The following is a 23773-nucleotide window of genomic DNA, read 5'->3' as shown; positions in this document are numbered from 1 at the left end:
TCAGACTCCCAGCCTGGTACAACCTACTGTCCCAGCAACAGGGTCAAACAGTGCATCAGGAACCCAACTCTATGAACCTAGCAGCATGGCTCCTGAAGTCATAGAGTTTGGACATCTCAAATTACCACAGAGGTGTATGGACATTCTAAAGGAGTCCAGGAAACCAAATACAAGGCACTGTTACTTTGATAAGTGGAAAAGATTCGTTATCTGGTGCCAGAATAAACAAATCAACCCGGTTGATTGCACTCCTTCCAACGTTGTGACATACATGCTCCACCTGCTGGATGCAGGGTTGGTTTTTAACTCGTTGAAAGTACACCTGGCAGCCCTCTCGGCTTACACCACATCCCATAACAAGGTCTCGTGGTGGAAAGTACCAGTGGTTAAAGCCTTCATGGAAGGAGTAAAGAGACTTCACCCTCCTATTTCGAACCCACCGCCAGGATGGGACCTCAACGTGGTGCTAGCTAAGCTCATGGGACCCCCATTCGAACCCATGCATAAAAGTAGTCTCAAACACCTGACTTATAAAACGGCCTTCTTAGTAGCCATTACCTCCATAAGAAGGGTCAGTGAAATTCAGGCTCTGTCAGTGCAGGATCCTTTCTTTACTATCCACAAGGACAAACTGGTTTTACGCACACACCCTAGGTTCTCACCTAAATTCATATCCAAGTTCCATGTAAACCAGTCCATCGAGCTTCCGACTTTCTTCCAGAACCCGCAAAGCTCGGCTGAGGTGAAACTACACACCCTAGATGTGCGTAGGGCGGTCCTATACTATGTAAATAAAACCAGACCGCTAAGGAAAACAGATCAACTGTTTGTCTCCGTAGCTACAGGCAGAGAAGGGGATCGCGTCTCTAAGGGCGCTATCTCGAAGTGGATTATCAACTGTATACAGCTGTGTTACTCTCTTTCTGAAAAGACTCTGCCTTTTACGCCAAGGGCCCACTCTACTGGAGGCATTGGGGCCACTCTGGCTTTCATTGCAAATGTTCCCCTCGACACCATTTGCAAAGCGGCTACTTGGAGCTCTATTCACACTTTTACTCAGCATTACTGCATTGACACTCATTCCAAGACAGATACACAAGTGGGACAAGCGGTTCTAAGACACCTGTTTGCTCATGACCCTTCTCACATCCCACCTCCTTCTTCTGGTACTGCTCGCTAATCTATGCACAGCATGTGATCTAAGCAGATTCCACAAGCCTCAGAAGGGATACATTACTCACCGTAATCGTATTTCTGATGCTTGTATCTGCTTAGATTCACATGCGACCCACCCTTCCTCCCCTCCGAGAGAAGGCGCATGATTGCTTGTAGTCTTACCTTTCTGTCTATCTGCTTGGATTATCTGTACTCACGCTACTCCTCATGCTTCCTCATGTCAGAAAAAAAAATACAATCTGAGGATCCTACACGCGTGAGGGATCTTGGGTACAGTGGACGTCACACTAGGGATAGTATTACTGGCACGCCTGTGTCGACGCCCATTTTCGACTTTCGAAAAACAAACTGTAATACTCCGCAGCTTCCACTAGATGTCGGCCTATGCACAGCATGTGAATCTAAGCAGATACAAGCATCAGAAATACGATTACGGTGAGTAATGTATCCCATATATATATATCATTTTTTTTTTTTTTGTAGAGTTCACTTCTTGGAGGTTTCCAGAAGATTCTTGGAGGCCTACACCATGTGCACATGGCCGAGGATAAAGGAGACTCAACGCCTCTGTTCAGGATCTGCCCAGAAGGACATCTTCCTGGACGATGGGCACTCCCTGTGCCTTTATTGCCTCCATTCGGACCGCTCGCACATGGAGGAGGCCTGTGCGTTCTGCAAGGACATGGTGCCACGCACCATGAAGGACCGTCGCAAGCGGCTCGCCGAGTGGCTGCAGACGAAGACCTTGGCGGCAGGTGAGCCCCGGCAGCATGCTTCTCCAAGAGGAAATCTGAGCGGTCTTCTAAGACCTTTAAGGGCGCTCCGTCAACGGGGGCCCAACATAAGGCAAAGCACCACGAATCCACGGGCACAGAGGGCGCTGTTGGTACAGGTTCCGCGGCAGCCAGGTCGGGCGCAGCATCGCCAATGCTACGGCTCGGCAAAGAAAAGGAAGTCAGACCACCAGGTAAGCTTCCGGAGAAGGCCCGGTCGACTCAGAGAAAGGGTGATTGGGGCATTGACCCCCCAACAGTGAAGGCCTCAGACGCACCCATGGTCGTGAAGGCCCAGGTTCACGAGGCAAAGGTGTCTATTGAGGGTGTTGTGGCGTCCCTGGCGAAAGGCCGCAGATACAGTCCCAGTGGAGACGTCACCCAAGACTAGAGTTTCCCTGCCTGCTCAGAGGGAATCCTCTTTTCTGCCCATTGAGAAGCCGCCCGTGAAGACGATGCCGATCATTTCCCTGAGGCCGTCGCCCCCGGCCAAAAAGAGGGGAAGGGGGGGGGGGGGCATGGGAGTCCAGCCGGACTCGGATATCTCTTCCGAGGAAGAGCTCTCTGGCCTGAAGACAGTGCTTGACAAGAAGTTTGTCTAGGCCAAGTCCTACAGTAAGGACCCCGATGCAGACATGGAAACCGACGAGGGGCGGCAGGGCGGTGAGTAACCAGGGGACGCCACTGCCGATGCTCCCTCCGCCACCACCGACGGACACGTCGGCTGACATCCTACAAGCTCTGCACACCCTGTGCTCAGAGATGAGGACAAGGATGCCCTGCCTCCGATGGGCGATCCAGCGGCGCCTGGACCATCAGGGGACCCGCCGACTAAGAGGAGAGTCCAGCCTCCTCCACCCTACCAGCCGTCACCTCCATCCACTTCGCCGAGGGACGAGACAGACTACGACGGAACGGACCTCCTGTCGCCAGTACCCAGGGCTTCTCCACCCAACGAGATTGGTTTGTTCCACGCCATGATCTATAGGGCCTCGGGGCAATTTCAACTGAACCCTGAGGAAAAGGAGGGATTCCTTTATCAGTGCCAAGAGGAAGACCGTGCTCTCGATCCCGCTGTTGGGCGAAATTTGGGACGAAGGACTGTCCCTTCCTGAAGAACCCGTCCTCTGCCACAGCAAAAAGAGACCAGTACGAGAAGAAATAGAGTGCCAGACTCTGCATGAAGTGTCTCAGATCCCAGCCGTCCCTGGACTTTGTGGTCTCGGCGGCAGCCAGAGAGAAATCTGCTGGGTTGGCAGCATAGACTTCCACTTCCCCACCGACAACGGAAAGAAGCTAGATGCCATGGGACGGGTCATGTCGGCAGCAATGACCATTAAGGCTGCCAACGCGCTTGCCATCGTGGCCCACTATGACAGGGAGCTTTGGTTTAAGATCGCCCCTCTCCTGGACTTCCTTTCAGACAAGACGACAAGAGGGCAGAGGCCCTTGAAATCCTACAAGAAGGCGAGGTGGCATTGGACCATGCCTTCAAGGTTGCCACGGACATCGCCGACACCGGCTTCCGCCAGATGGGCAACAGCGTTTGCCTTGGTCGGCGAGGTTGGCTGAAGGCCACCAATTTCCGTCCGGATATCCAGACAAGGATATTGGACATGACCTTCAATGGGCAACTTTTCCGGCACAACGGTGGACAAATCTCTGCAGGCCATCAAGGCAGATACAGAGACGGCTCGTGCCTTGGGCACACCAACAGCAACAGCCGTCCTTTCGGGCCTCCGGAGGCAAGTCCCACGGTGCCTCCAAAGGATTCGGTGGCAACTTCTCTTCTTACCATCAACCATCACGTTCCTCTGCCCAGGAAGCCTACAGGGGCCGCAGCAAAGCCGAGGAAATTGTTGCCAAGGTGGGGCGTCCAAGACGAAGCAGGACTGAACCGGCCGTGACGTCGGGCCCCCATGCGAGCACCCCGATGGGAGGCCGGCTGGCGAACTTAGTCGGTGTGTGGAAGTCCGTCTCCACCGACAGTTGGGCGCTGGACGCCCTGGCCCATGGGCACACCCTGGAATTCCAAAGGAAGTGTCCCCACTTTCCACCAGTAGCCAGGCCAGAAGACCTCGTCCCACAACTACTTCTAGAGGTATGCGCGATGCTGAAAAAGGGTGCGCTAGAACTCGTCCTGAAAAGGCTCTGGGGCTCGAGTGTACTTGCTCAGGAAGAAGACCGGCGGTTGGTGGCCCATCCTGGATCTCCGCTGCCTCAACAAATGCATCAAGTCCCAGAGGTTTTGGATCGTCACCCTTCAGCACGTGCTGGGAGAACTCGAGGAAGGGCATTTCCTGTCCTCGCTGGATCTAGAGGAGGCTTATTTCCACATCCACAAGGGGCATCGAAAGTTTCGACGCTTTGTGGTCCAGGGGCAGCCATATCAATTCAAGGCCCTTCCCTTCGGTTTGAAGTCGGCACCAAGGGTCTTCACCAAGTGCCTGGCACCTGTGGCGGCGCAGCTCCACCTGCAGGGCATCCATGTCTACCCCTACCTGGACGATTGGCTTATCCGAGCGAAGTCGAGGGAACTTGCCATCGAGCAAACTGCAAGGACTGTGCACCTGCTCACGGAACTGGAGTTCTCAATAAACTATGCAAAGTCCTGCTTGATGCCATCTAAGGACGCTTGGTTTCTGGGGTCCAGGCTCAACATGGTGTCATGCCTGGCTTTGCTGTCGGAGGACAGTATAAAGGCCATTTTGGGCAAGGTAAAACGCCTGCTGACCATGGAAATTGTCAGGGTGCGGTCCATTAAGTCCCTGCTCGTCATGTCATCCTGCGTCTACCTTGTTCGGCTGTGCAGGCTGCGAATGCGGCTGCTGCAAGAGTTCGACGCCCCTGTTGGATTCAAGTATCGGGAAGCTTTGAGGACAAGAACGCCCTCAACGAGACATTCCGGCGAGCGATTTGGTGGTGGTGCATCCACGCGCATCTTGCAGCGGGCACGGACTTCCAGACCCCAGCACATCAGGAGACGGTGATGACTGATGCCTCCATGGAGGGATGGGGGGGTGCACACCAGAAATCTCCACGCAAGAGGCCGACAACACCACCACTATGTTTTTTCCATCTGGAAGCAGAGGGGTACCAGATCTCCGGCACTCTCCAAGGAAGCGCAGGATCTATGGCACTGGGCCGTCGCTCAGAGGATGTTCCTGGTACCCTTTCATCTGGCAGAAGTGAAGAATACGATTGCCGACTCACTCCACAGGGAGCTGCGCTCTTGCCAAGAGTGGGAGCTTCGGCAGGATCAGGTGGACCTACTGTTTCGACAATGGGGCAATCCCCAGATCGATCTGTTTGCGACGGCGACGAACACCAAGTGTCGGGAGGTTTGCCAGCAGGTTTCCCCATCCGGGGAGCATGGGGAATGCATTCTCCTTCCCCTGGGACGGCATGTTCCTCTATTTGTTCCCCCGTTGCCATTGCTTCTGCGACTCATTGGTCAACTCCGACAGTCCCGGTGCAGGATGATCCTCGTCGCACCAGCGTGGCCGAGGCAGATATGGTACCCGGACTTTCTGGACATGTCTGCGTCCCCTTCGTTCAAGCTTCCGGCGGGTCTAGATCTTCTTGCCAGGCAAGAACGTGTGATTCTGCACCACGACCGAGTCGCTGAACTTGCAGGCCTGGCTCCTGCAGCGCTAGAGTTTGGTGGATAAGATCTCCCGGCAGACTGTAAGGTACACTGAAATGCTACGGCCATAAGTGGAAGAGGTTCAGCAGTGGTGCCGTACACAGAACTCGACCCTCCATGGATTACGGGCCTGCAGGTGCTGCCGTATTTGCTGTCGCTGGCCAAGGCAGGGTTGGCCGATGCTTCCATCAAGGTTCATCTGGCAGCTATCTCCCGCTACACCAGAACTCCGGGGTGGTCGTCGTCGTGGTCACACCTTGCCGGACAGCCAGCCAATCGCGCCAGAGTGCATTTGGGTCTCCTAGAGACTAAGCACAGGGAGTTTTGGGCATCGCCCTCACTGCCTGCCCACCCCATACACTCGGACGCCAGAGGTGGTCTTCAGACCTGAAGCCCGCCGAAGGCATGGAAACAAAGGGACCAAACCTGGTTTGGCGCGCAGAGAAACTCTAGAAGGACCTTTACAAAAAGAAATGGCGAAAAAGATCGGGATTGGTTTAAACAAAGGGGCTTAAGGAGCCATCTTGAAAAACATGGCTCCCGCGATTTTTAGCTACTGGTGTTCACGGTCGGGAAAAATCATGGTAGTTCGTTCTAAAACCACTGCCACCAGCCATTTCGATAGAAAAGGGTAGCATTTGACTGCTACATGAGTTTCTAGACATGGGGGATACTAGGTAACCCCTCCAGCACTCTATAGGAAGATAGTGTGTGCTGGGTCTAGGAATTTAAAGAGACTAGTAAAGTCAATTTAACTTTACATTCTCTGGGAAACTGTAGTTTATCCCAGTGATGGTATTTAAAACTTTGGCAAGTCTAAAAAGACATACACTGAGGGAGCTGTGTAACCCACATGAAAAGAAGCCTATGGAGTTAACCTAAAACTCTCAAAGAACACAAGAGTAAAACATACACAAAACAGTAAGTGCTGGGATATGTATTCTCTGTGAAAGGAACAGTGAGCTAAAGACTTGGTTGAGACTCTCCCAGGGGCCATCCACCCAAGAACAGGTCATTGGGCCGTGTTCATGCTGGTAGAGACTCCCAGACCCCCTATCGAGTGGGGAAAAAAGGCTTGCACTCTTTCCAGATAAAAAAATCAAGTCCTCCAAATCCAGCAAAGTTGCTGGGGGTCTCTAAGGTGAGGGGAATTAGCACATTTATGAGAATTCTCCCTAACAGTCAGCAGTAAAGAATAGCACAATATTTGGTAGAACAAGTCCACTGCCACCAGCCATTATTAGAGGGTTGTCTGTGTGACTAAAAAGTCACAGTAGCAGACAGAAGGGGGATACGAAGTAGCCCCTTGGCACTCCTCATAAGGTGGTGTGCCAATCTCAGAAAATAAAGTTTTAGGAGGGATAAAAATCCTTAACAGTAGTAAGGATAAAGAAAGCATCTCAAAGGAGAACCCAAAGGGTACCCAACACTGCAAATGACTAGTTGTGTGCTGCAAAAGTTAATCACTGATGCCTAAAAAGAGAGATGGAGGAAAGTAGACTCCATAGAAAAGGTAGAACACAGTTCCAAAAGACTGAACCCATAAAAATGAATGAGTGGATAAAGGCTCCACTCATTCAGGATATAAAGAAAAAGGTCCCGAAGTCCAGCAAAAATGCTGGGGGTTTCACTAGGAGAGGGGATGAAGCATAAAAATGATAATTTCCCTAACACTGTGCCAATGGTTAGTAATATAAGAGTTTGAAAGTTAGATACCAATTTATGTAAAGTTTAAGGGCGTAATCGCTCAATCCAACACACTAGTATGGGCTTGGGGAGGGGTCCTAAACCCAGGTTACACCACCAAAGTTCGGGTGAGAAAGAGTTACGGTTAGGACTTTAAGCCCAATGTAACCCTTTAGAGGACAGGTGTGTTAACTTATACCCTGACTTCAATTCTACCAGAGACCGCTGCAGGTGGTTCGGAAACCATTCGGGGGACACAATCTTCTGTGCTTGGACCGATCTAGAAAGGCCCAGGGGTCGCGGATGCAGAAGTCACTTTTGGCATCGAGATTTAGTTTTGGTTGGTCACGGTACACAGGAATCTGTTCCACGCAGCTTCCAGTAGAAGACCCAAATGAGGAAATGTGAAGACTCCTGCGGTGCAAAACCCCGACAACTCAAAGGATTGAAGGGGTGTTTTATTTGCAGTCACCACAGTCACGGAGCAACAGGCCATCTTCAAGTGGCGAACACAGGAACAGGCCCAGCGCAGCTTCCCTTGCAGTGAGATGGCTGAAAAAGCAAGAGCAGGTGACATTTGGCACACGCTGAAGATCTGCAAAGCTCAAAGGCTCTGCTCAGAACGTTCGGAAGTCACGGATCCTCGAGTAGTTGTTGAGACTGGTTGTTCCCCGCTGATCCTGGGTGTGTAAGCATCATTCTCCGGGCCAATCATTGGGGTCCATGCTGGTCAGCTGCAGGGGTTGTCTGCGTGTTGGTTTTCTTCCTCGAAGTCTTGAACCCAACTGTGATCTTATGAACATTTGCAGGCTCCTTTTATCCAAGATTCAGGCCTGGAGCAAGCCTACTAATGGTGAGGATCTGCAATATTCAAACAGCCAGGGGTTGTCCAATCTCGAACAACCACTCATAATCCTAATCGCCCAGCGACAGACTTTCAGGCACCAGAGTTTGCGGATTGGGACTAGACCGTTCCAGACGATTCCTCTGACTCTCACAGCCCCTTTGCTCGGGAAAACAGCATCTTTCCCCGGAAAAGGGATTCCCATATATGGCATGGAAGAAGGCCAAACAATGACTAAGGAACAAGAGAAAAATCTGATAACACGGCAATGTTGGGGTACTATGCAAGTTTAGTAGCCATTCGCTGTTAATGCAGAAAATATCAGTCAGAATTTCACAGGTGCCACACATTGTCAAAGTAACCAAATAGCCATTATATAACCAGTTGTAAGGATGAAAAGTATCCTAACTGCACTTCATTGGAAGGTAAATTGTGCAATTGTAACAATACAAGAATTTATAGAGGCATCGTCTCTCAGTGCTAAAGTGTCAGGGGCCATTCAGTTTCCCCATAAGAATAAGCAAAACTGGCGAGGGAAATAAAGCAAGAAGAATTTACTGACCTCCCAAATGTCAGGGCAGTGTTCAAAACCAGCAAAAAGAATGGGGTCCCATAGAAATCTATGCAGTTAATGGTGTAACGAGTAAAATCTGTTCTAAAACTATATAAGGCATTTCCTGATGAGAAGACAGGAAAAAGAACAATGTGGCCACGAAACAAGCTAAAACCTTAGCAAGATGTTCAGAAAACAGTAAAAATCACTGCAGCCACCAACCTGTCTTGGGCACATCGTTAAAGTAACCAAAAAGTCATTTATTTCTTAATTGTTATGATTTTAATTAAACCTTACACATACAAAGTACACAAGTCATTATATAAAAGGATATAAGGATCAAAGTATCCTAACTGCACTTCACTTAAAGGTGATGTGTGCAATTATAACAATACAAGAAATTCTCGAAGAGAGGCCTGGTCTCTCAGTACTGATAATCTTAGGGACTGATAAGTTTCCCCATAAGAGTAGGCAAGGGAAGTAAAGCAGAAGACTTAAACTGCCTCCAAAAAGTCAGGACAGGCTTCAAAATGAGCACAAAGAAAGGGTGTCCAGTAGAGGTCTAAGGGAGAAGAGCAGCAAAAAGATATTTCCTAACACTGATTCACTGCACTGGTCTCCATAGGGACTGACTAATGCACCCCCAACTAAATGAGAGAAGCAGGTGAGTAGAGCAAGAGAGCCCCACTCTCCCCCAAAACCAGCTAGGTCCTAGACAAAAATGTGTACGCTGGGGACTCCATTGCGGTTATTGTAGGAAAGTTGCAAAAATCCACACTTTCCTAACACTCTTGCTTTGTATTCTGAAAATGTCAATATAAAGCAATTTCAAATAAATAGATTTTCCATCTCCTGAGAAAAGCTGTTCACTTAATCCATTATTGGCTTTGTCATTGCTACTTTGCCTCTGCTCATTGTTGCTTTGCCGCTGCATATCATCATTTTTTTTTTTTTTATTGACCCGGACTACTGTCCTGATTTTATCAAATATGTATCCTCTGTTCGGTTGCTTGCTGCTTGCCACAGCATCTTGTTTTGCTGTACCTGACTCCTTGCCGAATACAGGTGCCATTTGTATTGTATGCCTATCACTTTTGCAGACTGTCTGGCGGTCCCCCCCCTACCTGGGTTAGGCCATGTGATTCTTTCTCTGCCTCACTCTTTCGGACATTCTGTTTATTATTGTCTGGTCCTCTTTGCAGATTGCCAAAGACATGGAGCGCTGGGCCCGCAGCCTTAACAAGCAGAAGGAGAACTTCAAGAACAGCTTCCAGCCCGTGAGCTCGAGGGATGATGATAGGCGGGAGTCTGCTACAGCTGATGCTGGCTATGCTATTTTGGAAAAGAAGGTATTTCCTGCTTGTTGTTACTTTGGGACATCTGTAGCAAAGATCCAGTGCTCTAGTGAAAGGGGCAGAGGGGGGGTGGGGTGGGGGGTTATTTTCAAATTCTACATCGTCGAGTCTGGCATGGATTCACATGCTCATGAATATTCCCCGTCAGGCTGGGAATCCTAGGTGAAATAAAACAGTTTCACTTTCACTTACAAACTGTATTTCTCCTCTAAACCAATCACTGAACCCTGGGTCATACTGCTCCCAGCCAATGATTGCCCTCTCCCTAAGCCCCTCCTCCGGCAGCCATGTTCAGATTTTTACCGCACGTTCAAGTGTTGGGAGTACTTGAGTTCTGCTCAGTGAGCTCTTCTTTTTTTTTTTTTTGTGCTTTTTGGGAAAAAGTCCTATTTTTGCCAAACTGAGCCTGTGTACTCTTTCTCTAAATCAGCCGACAAGCGGGGATCCGTTTGTCGGTGAATTTCGGTGCCCCTCAAGGGCAAGGATCGTCATGTTTTCGTCGAAGCCTACTCTGCACTCCGGAGCATGTCGCAAGATGTTGGGCAAGATTGAATGCAGTACCCTTTGGGTGCACTACAATGACCTTGACCACCTGGTAATTGGGACCCAACCTTTGGTATAAGTCTGAACTACACAGGTTGGTATTGTTGTCGAGCAGCCAGGCTTATCTCAAGAGGGGTCAATGTGAGCAGTAATGTTGTGACAGTTTAACAGTACAGTTATTCAAATAAACACTTTCTTGGTAAAACAATTATTTCAGTCGGTTATTTAAGCCTTCTTCAGAAAGGGAGCAAAAACATGTAACACTTAAACATACTCTTAGTTTCTCTTAATCAGATGATTCCCATTGTGGATGGCGCACAGACTTCCTACACCCTCAGGTGACTTAAATAGCTAGGACACTGTGGACATTGATTCATCACCGGTACATTTGCCAGTACATATCACTTCATTATGACTTAAGCACTGCAGGTCATCCAAACAAACTACCTAGTCTTTGCAGGACAGCAACCACACTACGGTAAGCATATACGCAACACATGCCCATACAAATTCTGTCTGACTATTCAACTATCTACCCCGATAGAAAAAGAGAAAAACTATACCTGACAAGGCTATATGCTCCTCTGCCTACTCGCTCATTGCGCACCGCACACATTGTGCTGTAATGCCCATACTGTTTTAGCATTTCGGACACATCTGCCATGCTATATGCATTTGTTATATCTATTTACTTGCCTCGTAAACTCTTGTAACTTGCCTTATGACGCCTTATTAATGCACTGCCTGAACTTCTGTCGACTCTTAAGTCTTGTTGTCTGACCCCATCTCTTGTGATAATAATACAGTTTATACCGCTATTAAGTTTATCACCAACTATACAGTATTGTACTGTTTCTGCCCATCTAAGTCAAATATCTTACAGCCTACTGTTAGCAATCCGAAGTACAGTATTATCAGTCCTGCTTTCTGGAAAACCACTTGTAACATATTGCCTTATCACTAATGTATATACCATTGTCATCGTATATAATGTGACTTTTAGAATTGATAAACATTTATACGCTCCCTGATGCCAAGTTACATATATTGCATTGCCCAGCCCCTACCCATTCTAGCCTAGAACCTTACGCATTATGCCGGCCATAATCTTGTCAACTATAGCCGGTTGATCTCTAATGTGTTCTTGCCTTGCAAAATTGTTTTTAGTGCCTTCCTGGGAATAAAATCAAAGATAACCTGTACAAGTAACCCTTGATCACTGCCTAGCGAACTACAGCAATCTCCCCCTAAAAGAGTACTCTCACCAGTCATGAGCAGAACACCCAACAACCTGCTCTCACCACGCTCCTAAAACTGCTGTATCTTTGCAATATAACCTACAAAATTACCAACATGCAGATCACACATGATCTCACTGACCATACATCCCCCTGCTCTCGCATCACCACGATTGCTGTCAGCAACACTACAACAATCTGACAATATACCACCCTCACGATACCTACCACCTTCCCGCCCAGTCTGCATTAGTACACCTAACAAACGAACCCCACCTAACCATCCCACGGTCACACCTACACAATGGATACAATTATTTGCCACAAGACACACCCCTAACCAACCATGCCCCACATCCAGCAGAAACTTAAGGCTGGGATCCAGAATACACCGGAATTATACAACCACCAATGTCAAACACAAAAGATCTACCCAACACATGACCACTAATCCTACAGTATCCACATCACCGCCTAAAGCCTCCTCACACAAATATCAAGGCACGATTTACCAACCCAGCTATCAAGGGTGCTCTAGTAAATGCTAGATCTATACCAGCCCATGCCGTGGACATAGCAGACATTATAATGACTAATTACTTGGATTTCATCGCTATCACAGACATCACTCCAAGCTGCAGCAGGACCTGCACTCGCACTGGCAATTCCTGATGGATACTGTTTGTATGCAGTACCCTCTGGGAACACTACATTCAACTCGGACTACAGGTATAGGAAACCCAACCTTTGGTATAAGCTCGTACTACAGTTTTGGTAGCGTGTTGAACAGCCAGGCTTATCTCAAGATGGGTTAATGTGAGCTGTGGGGGAGTTACAGGGATTCAGTGTTGGGCAGAATTGCATGCCGTACCCTCTGGGACCACCACATACAATTAGGACTACTGGTGTAAGCAAAAACCAACCTTTGGTATAAGTCTGTACTACACAGTTTGTGGTAGTGAGCTGAGCAGCCAGGCTTATCTCAAGAGGGAATGTGAGCAGTACAAGAGTTTACACAGAGGTCCTACAATCACAGTAGCTCAAATAGACACTTGCACTCAAGGTTTCTTGGTAAAACACTTATTCATTGATTACACAATCATTTAGAAAACATTCACTAGGAGGCAACTTAATATTGTTAAATGTTAAAGATATTTGTACCGCGCACTGTCACCAATGGAGTTGGTCCCCAGGCGCTCTGGCGGATCTGTAAATGATAAAGTGGGATGGGTTAGTAGGGTGAAGGGGTAGTAGGATAGTGAGGGGAGTGGTGTTCTGTTGGCAGCTTCAATTCGGTATACACCGGGTGCTGAGCTTAGGTGCGGATGTTGGATCGGTGTCAGTACGTGTGTGGTTTTGGTGCGGCTTATGTGTTAAGTGCGTGCGGCTTGTTGTGCGAGAGATGGTTGTGAGTTTTTGAGTGAGAAAAGTATGCAGAGGGTTTGAGCTTATATTGGTTAGTGAGTTATCTGACATTTAACATGCTAACATTCACAGTTTTGTCTAAGTGTAGCACTTGCTGACCTTCACAATCCTAGCTAGATGTGATGCAGGCTAATTTTCACAGTTCTATTTTAACTGCGGGCATGCTAACATTCACAATCTTATCTAGATGCAAGGCAGGCCCTACCTTCGGGTGGTGATCACTGGAAATGGTGAGGAGCGGTTGGAGCAGACCCTCGCTACGGCCTGTTTTTGCTTTTTTGTTTTATTCTTTTTTAAATGGACCAATCGTGACGAGGGGAGGCGGGCAGAGGGAAACCAGAAAGCACAAACACTAGGGATGTAACGGTATAACGGTATACCGTTAAAGATACCGTGAACCACTTAATTGAACAATAACCGTCACATTGTTTATACCGTTCATACCGTTAAGTGTGCTTTTCAATCTGATTTGGAAAGGCTGCAGTAAGCAATTGCTGCACAGTCTTGGTTTTGCACTGTTGGTTGTGCCGTCTGCCAAGTAGTTTCAGTTGGAGCAGTTTTAATGCCATTCCATAAACCACACGTGCCTTACACAAAATCAATATGTTAGCAATAGGAAGAATAGATACAGTGCCAAGAAGGAAAAGGGTTTACTTTGGGGTGGCGGCTTTGGGGTTTATATATTTATAATGGATAATGTTCTCTAAACATATGGCAATGGGGGATTTCCCTGGTTCTATCATTGAATTTACATATAATAAGTCACACTGCGAAATTCACTCATCTCTGTGGGTATTCCCTGCTGCCATACCAGAGGGTAACATGTCAGTGATTACTGAACACCTTTTGGCCCGTAAGTAAACTAAAGGCTGTAACGTAAAAGGTGTGTGTGTGTGTGTGTGTGTACACAAGCGCGTATACTACCATCAGCCTCCATTGATCTGTGGCATGCAGGTTATCAAGATGGCAACATGTTCATCTTCACCAGTAGCCAGTGGGGAAGCAAAAAGCCTAAATGACCACTTGAGAAAAGCTTTTCAGTTTGCTTTGCCAGTTGCAGCAGGCCTCCACCCCTCCTCTCCACACGTGTGTTTGTGTTTGGTGGAAGCAAGGCATTTCAGTGGAAAGTATGTTGAAAAGCCCAATTCTGGCCCTGGGTGCCTGGTTTTGTTTGTGATGATAAATCTGTCACTTTATGACCTTTTAGAAAATATTTGTTAAGATCAGTTAACTCCACCTGCTATACCGCGATAACCATGATATACCGTCATTTGGCAAGAAGGTTATCGTACCGTCATAAAACGAATACCGTGACACCCCTAACAAACACACTTCAATAGCAAACCAATACATTTCTGAACAAATTAGGCTCCCCTGAAATAAGAGGAAAATGGCATTTCAGTTACTTTCAATGGAGGTTAAAAGGCACAAGTTAGCAGACTAGATCAAATACTTTCTTGGGCAGTGCAAACAGTTATAATTCACTAGAGGACTCGATTCAGTTCAATAAGTCTAGGCCAAAGTCAATGGACTAGTGTACTGGATAGGAAAGAGCAGTTCTTGAAGTAAACGGTGAAGTCTTTGCCAAAGTTCTCAAAAGTAGTTTGTACGAAAAAGAATCATATGTTGGGTCACAAGATGATTAGGCCTGTTTCACTGAGAGAAGCGTTCTCTGTCGGGTTGGCACAGTACCTTAATATGAAGCAAAAGATGCAGCTTGAAGACGTTGGTTCCTGGCAGTTCCTGCAGATCTCACTGTTCCTGAGCCTCAGCCGTGGGGACAAGAGGGAGGACATCGGGACTCCTGCACTGAATGGGATCGTCGGAAAACGCGGAAAAAATTGAGTCCCTTCAGTTCGAGCAGCTGTTCATCAAGCACACAAGCTGGTGTCCTTCCCCCCCCTTGTTGATCCTAACCAGCTCCGAGAATGGTATCAGGTGGCTCACGAGTTGATTGGCCCCACCAACTCAAAGGAAGAAGTCGCCTTGAAGGGGCTTCTCTGTCGAGGTGAACTTGGCAATTCAAACCTGCAGCAGGGCTTCACCGGGCAAACCAATGGTCCACGAGTTCAGCAGCCGTCCTCTTCCAGCTCGTCTTCGGTTCTTTCGTTCCAGTGGTCGACTCTGCGTTCCAGTCCAGGAGACTTGCCTTTTAAACAGTTTTCTCCCATTAATTCCAGCCTAGCTGCCACTCCCCCAGCAGAGTAGCTGTCATTGACGGACAGTCAGCCAGCCAATCATGCCAGAGTGCATTTTGGTCTCCTAGGAGACTAAGCACAGGAAGTTTCGGGCACCTCTCTCACTTCCTGCCCAGCCCAGACACTCGGGCGCCAGAGGCGCTCTTCAGTCCGGAAACCCGCCAAAGGCAAATGGACAAAGGGACCAAACCTGGTTTGGCGCGTAGAGACAAACTCTAGACAGACCTTTCCAAAAAGAAATGGCGAAAAGACGACCGGGAACTGTTTGAACAAAGGGGCGCAGACGCCATCTTGAAAAACATGGCTCCCGCGTTTTAACGTTACCGGAGCTAAGAATAGTTTGCGGTCGGGAAAAATCATGGTAGTGTGTTGTAAAACCACTGCCACCAGCCATTCTAACAGGAAAGGGTAGCTTTTGACTGCTACATGAGTATTTAGACACAGGGGATACTAAGTAACCCCTCCAGCACTCTATTGTAAGATGGGGTGTGCTGGGTCTAAGAATTTAAGAGACTAGTAAAGCCAAGTTCCCTTTACTTACTCAGGGAAACAGTCATTTATCCCAGAGAAGGTATTTAAACCTTGGGATCCTGAAAGGCTTCCCTGTGCCACTGCAAGGAGTGCTGTGTGACACAAAATGAAAAGATGATCTATATGGAGTTGGTTAGACTCCATAACCAAAGAAAACACAAGAGTAAAAACACATTCAAAATACATGAGTGGGGAAAAAGGGTCACACTCTCCAGGAAACAAAATCGTCTTCAAAATCCAGCAGTGTTGCTGGGGGTCTCTAGGGTGACGGGAATTAGCACATTTTTGAATATTCTCCCTAACACCTTCCCATTGCAGAGCAGGAATCCCTAGACGTCCCTCTTGTGCCCACGGTTGAGGCTTGGGAACAGGATCTGCAGAGCTGTACAGAAACAGAAGCCAGCTGGAACCTTTTCTTCTAACCAGGGGTAGTTTAAAGTCTAAGAACTTACCTCTCGTCGTGTAGCCTTACTTGCTCTCAGTTGAGACCTGTCTTGGTTACCTTGCAGAGTTGCTAAAGCTTTGCCCTTCACAAGCCTCCCAGCTTGTGGCCCTTCAAGTTTTCTATTTTTCTACAAATATTTCTAAAAACATTGTGCAAGACACCTACCTACAAAAAATCTTCATCTCCCCTTGACATTGTGCAATTAACATTGGCTGTCCTAGCTCCAGAGAGACTCTTCACCCCTGACGTTGTGTTTTACCCTTTTCCCCCCAGGAAAGGGTTAATTTACTCTGCATTGGAAGATTTCAAAAAGTACTTGCCCGTTTCTGAATTTGCTAACCTTTGTTTTACTCCTATTGCTAACTTTTTTTTTTACCAGCCTCTGTATTGCTCTAAATGTTTATATCACGCAGCCTAGCCCCAAGGCAACTGGGCACGTTACTTAATTACATAGGCATAGTGTTACAAATTATATATAGAAATATGGTTAGAGGCAATGTAATTTACAGATATGTACAGTATGTGGTTACACAGTCGGAATCAGAAGAATGGTAGTGGGAATAATAACACATCCGAGATGCCATCTAAGGCAGTAAGTAGTTAGCGTAAGCTAACCTGGTTTGGCGCGCAGAGACAAACTCTAGAAGGACCTTTCCAAAAAGAAATGGTGAAAAAAGACCACCATGACCTGTTAAAACAAAGGGGCCACAGACGACATCTTCAAAAACATGGCACCCGCGATTTAACGCTACCGATGTTCGCGGTCGGGAAAAATCATGGTAGTTCTTTGGAAAACATTGCAACCAGCCATTCTGAGGGGAAAGGGTAGCATTTGACTGCTACATGAGTATCTAGACATGGGGCATACCAAGTAACCCCTCCAGCACTCTATTGTAAGACAGGGTGTGCTGGGTCTATTAATATAAAAAGACTAGTAAAGTCAATTTCACTTTACTTTCTCTGGGAAACAGTAGTTTATCCCAGAGAAGGTATTTAAAGCTTGGGAAAACCTGAAAGGCTTCCTTGTGCCACTGCACTGAGGGTGCTGTGTGACACATATGAAAAGATGATGCCTATGCAGTTGTCTAAAACTCCATAATCGAAGAACACAAGAGTAAAACCCACATCAAAATACATGAGTGGGGAAAAAGGGGGTCACACACACACACACACTCCAGGTAAAAAAAAAATCAAGTCCTCAAAATCCAGCAAAGTTGCTGTTGGTCTCTAAGGTGAAGGGAATCGGCACATATCTAACCGGGAGCTTCAAGGACAGGATTGTGCGAGGAGTTCCGTCGAGCGATAAGGTGGTGGGGCGTGCGCTCCAATATCACCGGAGGCACAGACTTCCATAGCCCTCCTTACCAGGAGACAGTCACAACGGACGCTTCCTTGGAGGGCTGGGGAGCCCACACAGATGTCTCCATGCTAGAGGCCTGTGGCTGCCGGACGAGAAGGAGCTCCACATCAACGTCCTGGAACTGCGAGCCGTGTTTTTGGGCCCGCAAGTCATTCCTTCCGTCCCTCAAGGGCAAAGTGGTGACGGTCTTCACGGACAATACCGCCACAATGTTTTCCATCGGGAAGCCGGGGGTCACCAGTTCCCCCGCGCTCTCCAAAGAGGTACAAGAACTGTTGCACTGGGAGGTCGCCCAAGGGATGTTTCTTGTTCCTTTTAACCTGGCGGAAGTAAAGAACAGTGTCGCTGACTCTCACCAGAGAGCTGTGATCTTGCAACGAGTGGGAGCTTCTGTAGGATCAAGTGGACAGCCTCTTCCTCAGGTGGGACAGATCCTGAGATCAATCTATTTGCTACTGCGATGAACACCAAGTGCCAGTGGTTCGCCAGCAGGTTCCCCCAGTCTGGAGCATTGGGGACGCATTCTCCTTCCTGTGGGTAGACTTGTTCCTGTACGTGTTTCCTCCGTTGCCTCTACTACGAGTCATCAGTCGACTCAGACGGTGTCGGTGAAGGATGATCCTTGTCGCACCAGGGTGGCTGAGGCAGATCTGGTACCCGGACCTTCTGAGCATGTCAACATCGCCTCTGGTCAAGCTACCAGTGGCCGCGGATCTTCTAGCCCGGGAAGGCGGTGCAATCCTGCCTCATGATTCAGGATAGCTGAACCTGAAGGCCTGGCTTCTGCAGCATTAGTCTGGTGGTTACGAGCTGCCGGCAGACTGCAGGGCGGTGCTTGCCAGGGCCAGGATGTCATTGACTTTTAAGTGCTACAGACCAAAATGGAAAACGTTTCGGATCTTGGTGCCAGTCGCACAAGATTAACCCTCTGAGCGTCGGGGCCACCCAAGTCCTTCCATACTTGTCGTTGGCTAAGTCGGGGCTGGCACATACCTCAATCAAAGTGCATCTGGCGGCTATCTCCCGCTACACCAGGTGTCCGGGACAGTCTTCTCTTTGGTTGTCAAGGAGTTCATCAAAGAACTGTTCCGATCGTGCCTGGCGGTGAAGGCACCTGCCCCAGCGTGGGAAACTCCAACGTGGTGCGGACAAGGCTCATGGGTGCCACTTTTGAGCTTATGCATCAAGCTCCTTTCTTGGAAGAACGCTTTCCTCATGGCCATCACCTCTGCCAGCAGAGTGGGTCAGATCAGGCCCTGTTGTGTAAGCGGCCCTATTTGACTTTTCACGAGACGTGGGTGGTGCTGCAGACGCACCCCTCATTCATGCCCATAGTTCCGTCGGAAATTCATCTCAACGAACCCTTGGTGTAGCCTTGTGTTTTTTCCAACGCTGTCGTCCCCTGCTGAAAGGACTTTGCACTCACTGGATGTGGCTCGAACGCTGAAGTTTTGTGTCCCTCACAAAGAGTTTCCGGAAGACCTCTGAGCGTTTTGTGAACTTTTGTGCTGGGAACCATGGCAAGTCCTTGTCCAAGGCTTCCATCTCCAGGTGGCTCTACGGCTGCATCACTCATTGTCACCGGTTGGCAAACCGACTGCTGCCCATTCTGCCAGAGCGATCACTGCGACGACTGCGTTCCTATCTGGTGCTCCAGCTAGAAATCTGCAGGGCTGCTACGTGGAGGTCTACGTACACCTTCGGGAAATTCTACTGCGTCAACAGGGATTCCAGGCTAAGCAGTGCTACGCAACCTGTTCGCTTGAAAATGAGCCTAGTGAGGAGGTGTAATTGCTTCTGTTGAGCCTTGCCACCTCTTGTGGTTGTCTAGTATGTACTGTTATTCTTTATTCATGAGCATTTGAATGTCCATGCCAGACCCAAGTTACTTACCTGTAACTGTTCTCTAGCATGGGTCTGGCATGGATTCACATCCGAACCCTCCCGCCTGCCCCTCTGTGGCTCCTCTGTCATACTGCCACATTATGTGCTTCCAAATCTGAAGATGGCTGCCAGAGGAGTGTCTTATTGGTTGGGGGCAGTATGACACATAGCTCAATGATAGGTTTATGGGAGAAAGACGGTTTGTAAGTGAAAGTGAAACTTTTTTGTTACCAAGGATTCCAAGGACTAAACCTCTTTTTGACAAACTCGACTCCTACGGCATCACATACTTGAACTACGCAGACGACACACAAGGACTTCTACCCCTCTCAGGTTCATACCACGACGCAAAGGCACTCCACTCGATCTACGCCATCATCCAGGCCTGGATGGCAGTAAACGGCCTGTGCCTAAATGGCAACAAGACGGAAATTATGATATTGGGTCAACGGAGCACCCTAGACGAACTGGACACACTGTACGCTAACTTCTCCATTGACGACTCCATCATCCCCGCCTCCACAGCGGTAAAGACTCTGAGTATACATAGACTCCTCTCTATCTATGAACAGACAAGTTAGCGCCATCACCACCTCATCTGCCATACCATTAAACTCATGAACGCCATCAAGCCCTACCTCTCCAAACCCAACTGCCTCTCCATAGCCAGAGCAACCATTGGAGCCAAACTGGACTATGGCAATGCCCTCGTAGCGGGCACATCAGCAAAAAACCTGAACAGACTCCAAGTCGCACAGAACAATGCGCTCCGGGCCGCTCTCAGCATCAAAAGAAGAGAGCATATTTCCCATGCCAGACTTTCAGCCCAATGGCTCCCGGTTAAAGAACGAATCGCACTCAAAATGCCTCACTCTCTCCGCCCCGTCTTATCTATCTGAGACCATCTCCAAACCCTCCTCTGCCCGTCCCACCAGAACACAATACACCAATCTACTCTGCATCCCACGTATCAAAAAAGCCAAAGCCGGTGGCCTAAGCTTCCCCTACATTGCCGCCAAGACCTGGAACGCTCTCCCTGCAGACATTAGGGCAGAAAACTCGCTCCCGATTTTCCGTAGGAAACTGAAGACCTCTTTCCTTGCACAATAAGGTGACCCCTGCGAATCCATGTAAATATACTGCATTGCGACTGTACAAATACCATATTCCCACTGTAAATAATGTATTCCTTGTTAACATTGCTTTATCTGTATTGTATTTGTAATTAAGATATGTCTGTAACAAGCGCCACGATGCCCCCGGGCTGACGTGCGCTCTACAAATCTGAATAAATACATTCCCGGCCTGACGACAAGGAATATTCATGAGCATGTGAATCCATGCCAGACCCTTGCTGGAGAACAGTTACAGGTAAGTAACGTGTTACTTATATTTTCAGAACGGCAGAACATTTCTAAGGTAAGTAATAACTGTTATAACTTCACTCTGAGTTAGTTACCAACCAACTCTTTTACAAGTAAGTAACTTTAAAATGCGAATTCCTTTTGCTAGACAAAAGCCCCAATCCTATAAAAGTCTTTCCCTTAATCTTGGAGCATGATTGTTCTCAGTGGCAGAAAGGGGGGGGGGGGGGTCACTAGGGTCTAATGTCCAACAGGCAGTGCCAAGGTAGATTCTTAACTAGCAAAAATCAGTTCCTAAGGAAGACTGTACAAACGGGTGAGTATTTTACTTTAGAGTTAGATAAGCGTCCAGGAGCTTCAGAGAAGACGCCCTAGGAGGATTCCAGCAGGGGGTCTGGTGAACTGGACGAGAGGCCTCCAAATCACGGAAAACACCCCAAAACTACACAGGAATCACAAGAGACTTAAGATAAGTAAATACCGCAGCCTGCACAGTACTTCAGCACAGAAGAGATTTTGCAGAAAGAGGACTTAAGGATCGGCAGCCAAAAACCTGGTTGTTGAATTCCTTCAGTAAGAAGACCAGACTGGACACTGGAAGGACATTTGCAGCAAGGATCACAGGGAAGACTTTAGGGAAGGTTTTCCTCACGGCTGGATACGGCTCTGTAGATTTGGCACCTTTTCAGGAGCACTGAAGACAGAATATCGCTGGTCGGATTCTCTTAGTTTGCATGGTTAATCACTCTGGTTATGGGACTTTTTGGACTGGAATCGTGCCTCTGGAGGTCCAGCAGGATGTCCACGTAGTTTAAGCAAGATTCAGAAGACTCTGCACCGCACAATGGCTCGATGTCCCAGGATATTGGGGTATTACAGCCCTGCAAGGTCGCTGCACGGCGTGTGATGGTTCAAAATGCAGGTCTCGAGTCTAGTGGGTCTCATCGGGCTCTGCTTCGGGCTGTCGTTTTCAGAGTCCCCAAGTTGATTGGAAGGGCTACAGCAGGCTCCGGTGCCACAGTAGTCTCTCTGGTCGCTGGAAATAGACTTGCCCGCTTTTTCTTCATCCTCTTCAGTGTTGGTTCCTTGGTTGACTATCTCTTCAGCTTCCAGGATCGGACTTTTATGCAGAAACCCAGCCAATCCAGCAGTTTTGCAAAATTCAAACTTGTGGGGTTGGCTGTCCTTTCAAGACAGCCAGCCTTCCAGTTTGAGCTGGAATCTCGCACTCAGGCTGGAAGCCAGAGGGTTGGACTCCTCCCTCGCTTCCTGCCTTCACAGACGCTCTTCATCCTGGGCGGGGAGTCCACAGGTCTCCCGCCGAAGATAAAAATCGCACAAAGGAATTTCCCACCCTGGATGCCAGGGGAAGGAGCAAGAAAGGGCGAGGAACACTGAAATGGTAAAGTAAACCAGACTGGGGCCATTTTGGTAAAATAAGCACCCATGGGTGCCTTTACCACACAGCCCGCTGTAAAGGTGCCCCAAATTAATAAAAGGTATCACTGCCACCACCCATTAAAGTGAAGTTTGTCCTTGTAAAATAGTTCTTAGTTTTAGTGTGAAAAGGGATATAAGATGGGGTGGGGGGTTGGTTCTGGCCTCACCTAATAAAATGTAAAAGGGATCCAAAGAAACTTTTTTTTTTTTACCCCTTCCGAACTGTAGTTCTCAAGGTTAGCCAGAGAAAGTTATAAGGGGAGCCCCTAGGGCACCCCAGCAACAATATGCACTTAGGGCCAAAACGTTGGCGGAGGATAACTTTTAAAAGACACTATGGAGAGTCTTAAAAATGACGCCAATAAAAAACAGTAAGTCTGTGAGTGTGGGAAAAGGTTCCCGCTGAGGGGGTATAAGGAAAAATAATCCACCAGTAAAATCAGTAATGGGGTTGACACACATCACGAAGATCATTGCTATGAAAATCTTACCCAACACGTTGCTCGTGCCCTGAAATTATATGTGGCACAGAGTTTTCGAAAGACTTCACAGCTGTTTGTGAACTTTGGTCCTGTGAACCATGTGACAGCATTGTCCAAGGCTTCCACCTCAATGTGGCTCTCCGGCTGCATTATGCACTGTCATCGGTTGGCAAACCGACCGCTGCCTGGCTGTCAGAGCACACGCCACCAGAGAAATCGCTGCAACGGCATTCCTTGCCGGTGTGCCTCCACTGGACATCTGCAGGGCTGCTCCGTGGAGGTCATGCACACCTTCATGAACTTCTAATGTGTCAACAGGGATTCCAGGGAGGAGTCCAGAGTTGGCAAGCAGTGCTACGCAACCTGTTTGCTTGAGGGGAGTCTGTTCTAGAGGTAAGAGTAAATTGCGTCTGAGCCTTGCCACCTCCCGTGGTTGTGTGATGTTGTACTGCTGTGTAGTCGTTATTCATGAACATGTGAATCAATGCCAGACCCCATGCTGGAGGAGGAACAAGTTACTTACCTGTAACTATTGTTCTCCATCAGGGGTCTGGCATGGATTCAGATGTGAACCGTCCCTCCGTCCACTCTACTGCTCTTCTTGGTCATACTGCCACTTTACATGTTTACCAAATATGAAGATGGCTGCCAGAGGAGGGTCTTAAAGAGAGGATGGTCATTGGATGGGGTCAGTATGCCCCAGAGGACAGTGATTGGTTAAAGGAGAAATACAGTGTGTAAGTGAAACTGTTTTTCTTTTACCAAGGATTTGCAGCCTGACAACAGGGCATTTTCATGAGCATGTGAATCCATGCCAGACCCATGCTGGA

The 23773-nt window shown here is 48.2% G+C and overlaps 1 protein-coding gene across 4 annotated transcripts in view; it reads left to right on the top strand.

Annotated features, from left to right (window-relative positions):
- RBM10 (RNA binding motif protein 10) overlaps positions 1–23773 on the top strand; it is a 464414-nt gene that overhangs the window by 337089 nt on the left and 103552 nt on the right. For all 4 annotated transcript variants that reach the window (XM_069647579.1, XM_069647578.1, XM_069647580.1 and 1 more), the window contains one exon: positions 9881–10027. In XM_069647579.1, the coding sequence (XP_069503680.1) occupies positions 9881–10027 (147 nt within the window). The remainder of the gene's footprint in view (positions 1–9880; positions 10028–23773) is intronic.

The sequence above is a fragment of the Ambystoma mexicanum genome, chromosome 2q (assembly GCF_040938575.1).
Source record: "Ambystoma mexicanum isolate Mex_15411 chromosome 2q, UKY_AmexF1_1, whole genome shotgun sequence".
Lineage (NCBI taxonomy): Eukaryota > Metazoa > Chordata > Amphibia > Caudata > Ambystomatidae > Ambystoma > Ambystoma mexicanum.
Note: the sequence above shows the minus strand (reverse complement) of the source record. Positions and strands in the feature narration are given on the sequence as shown.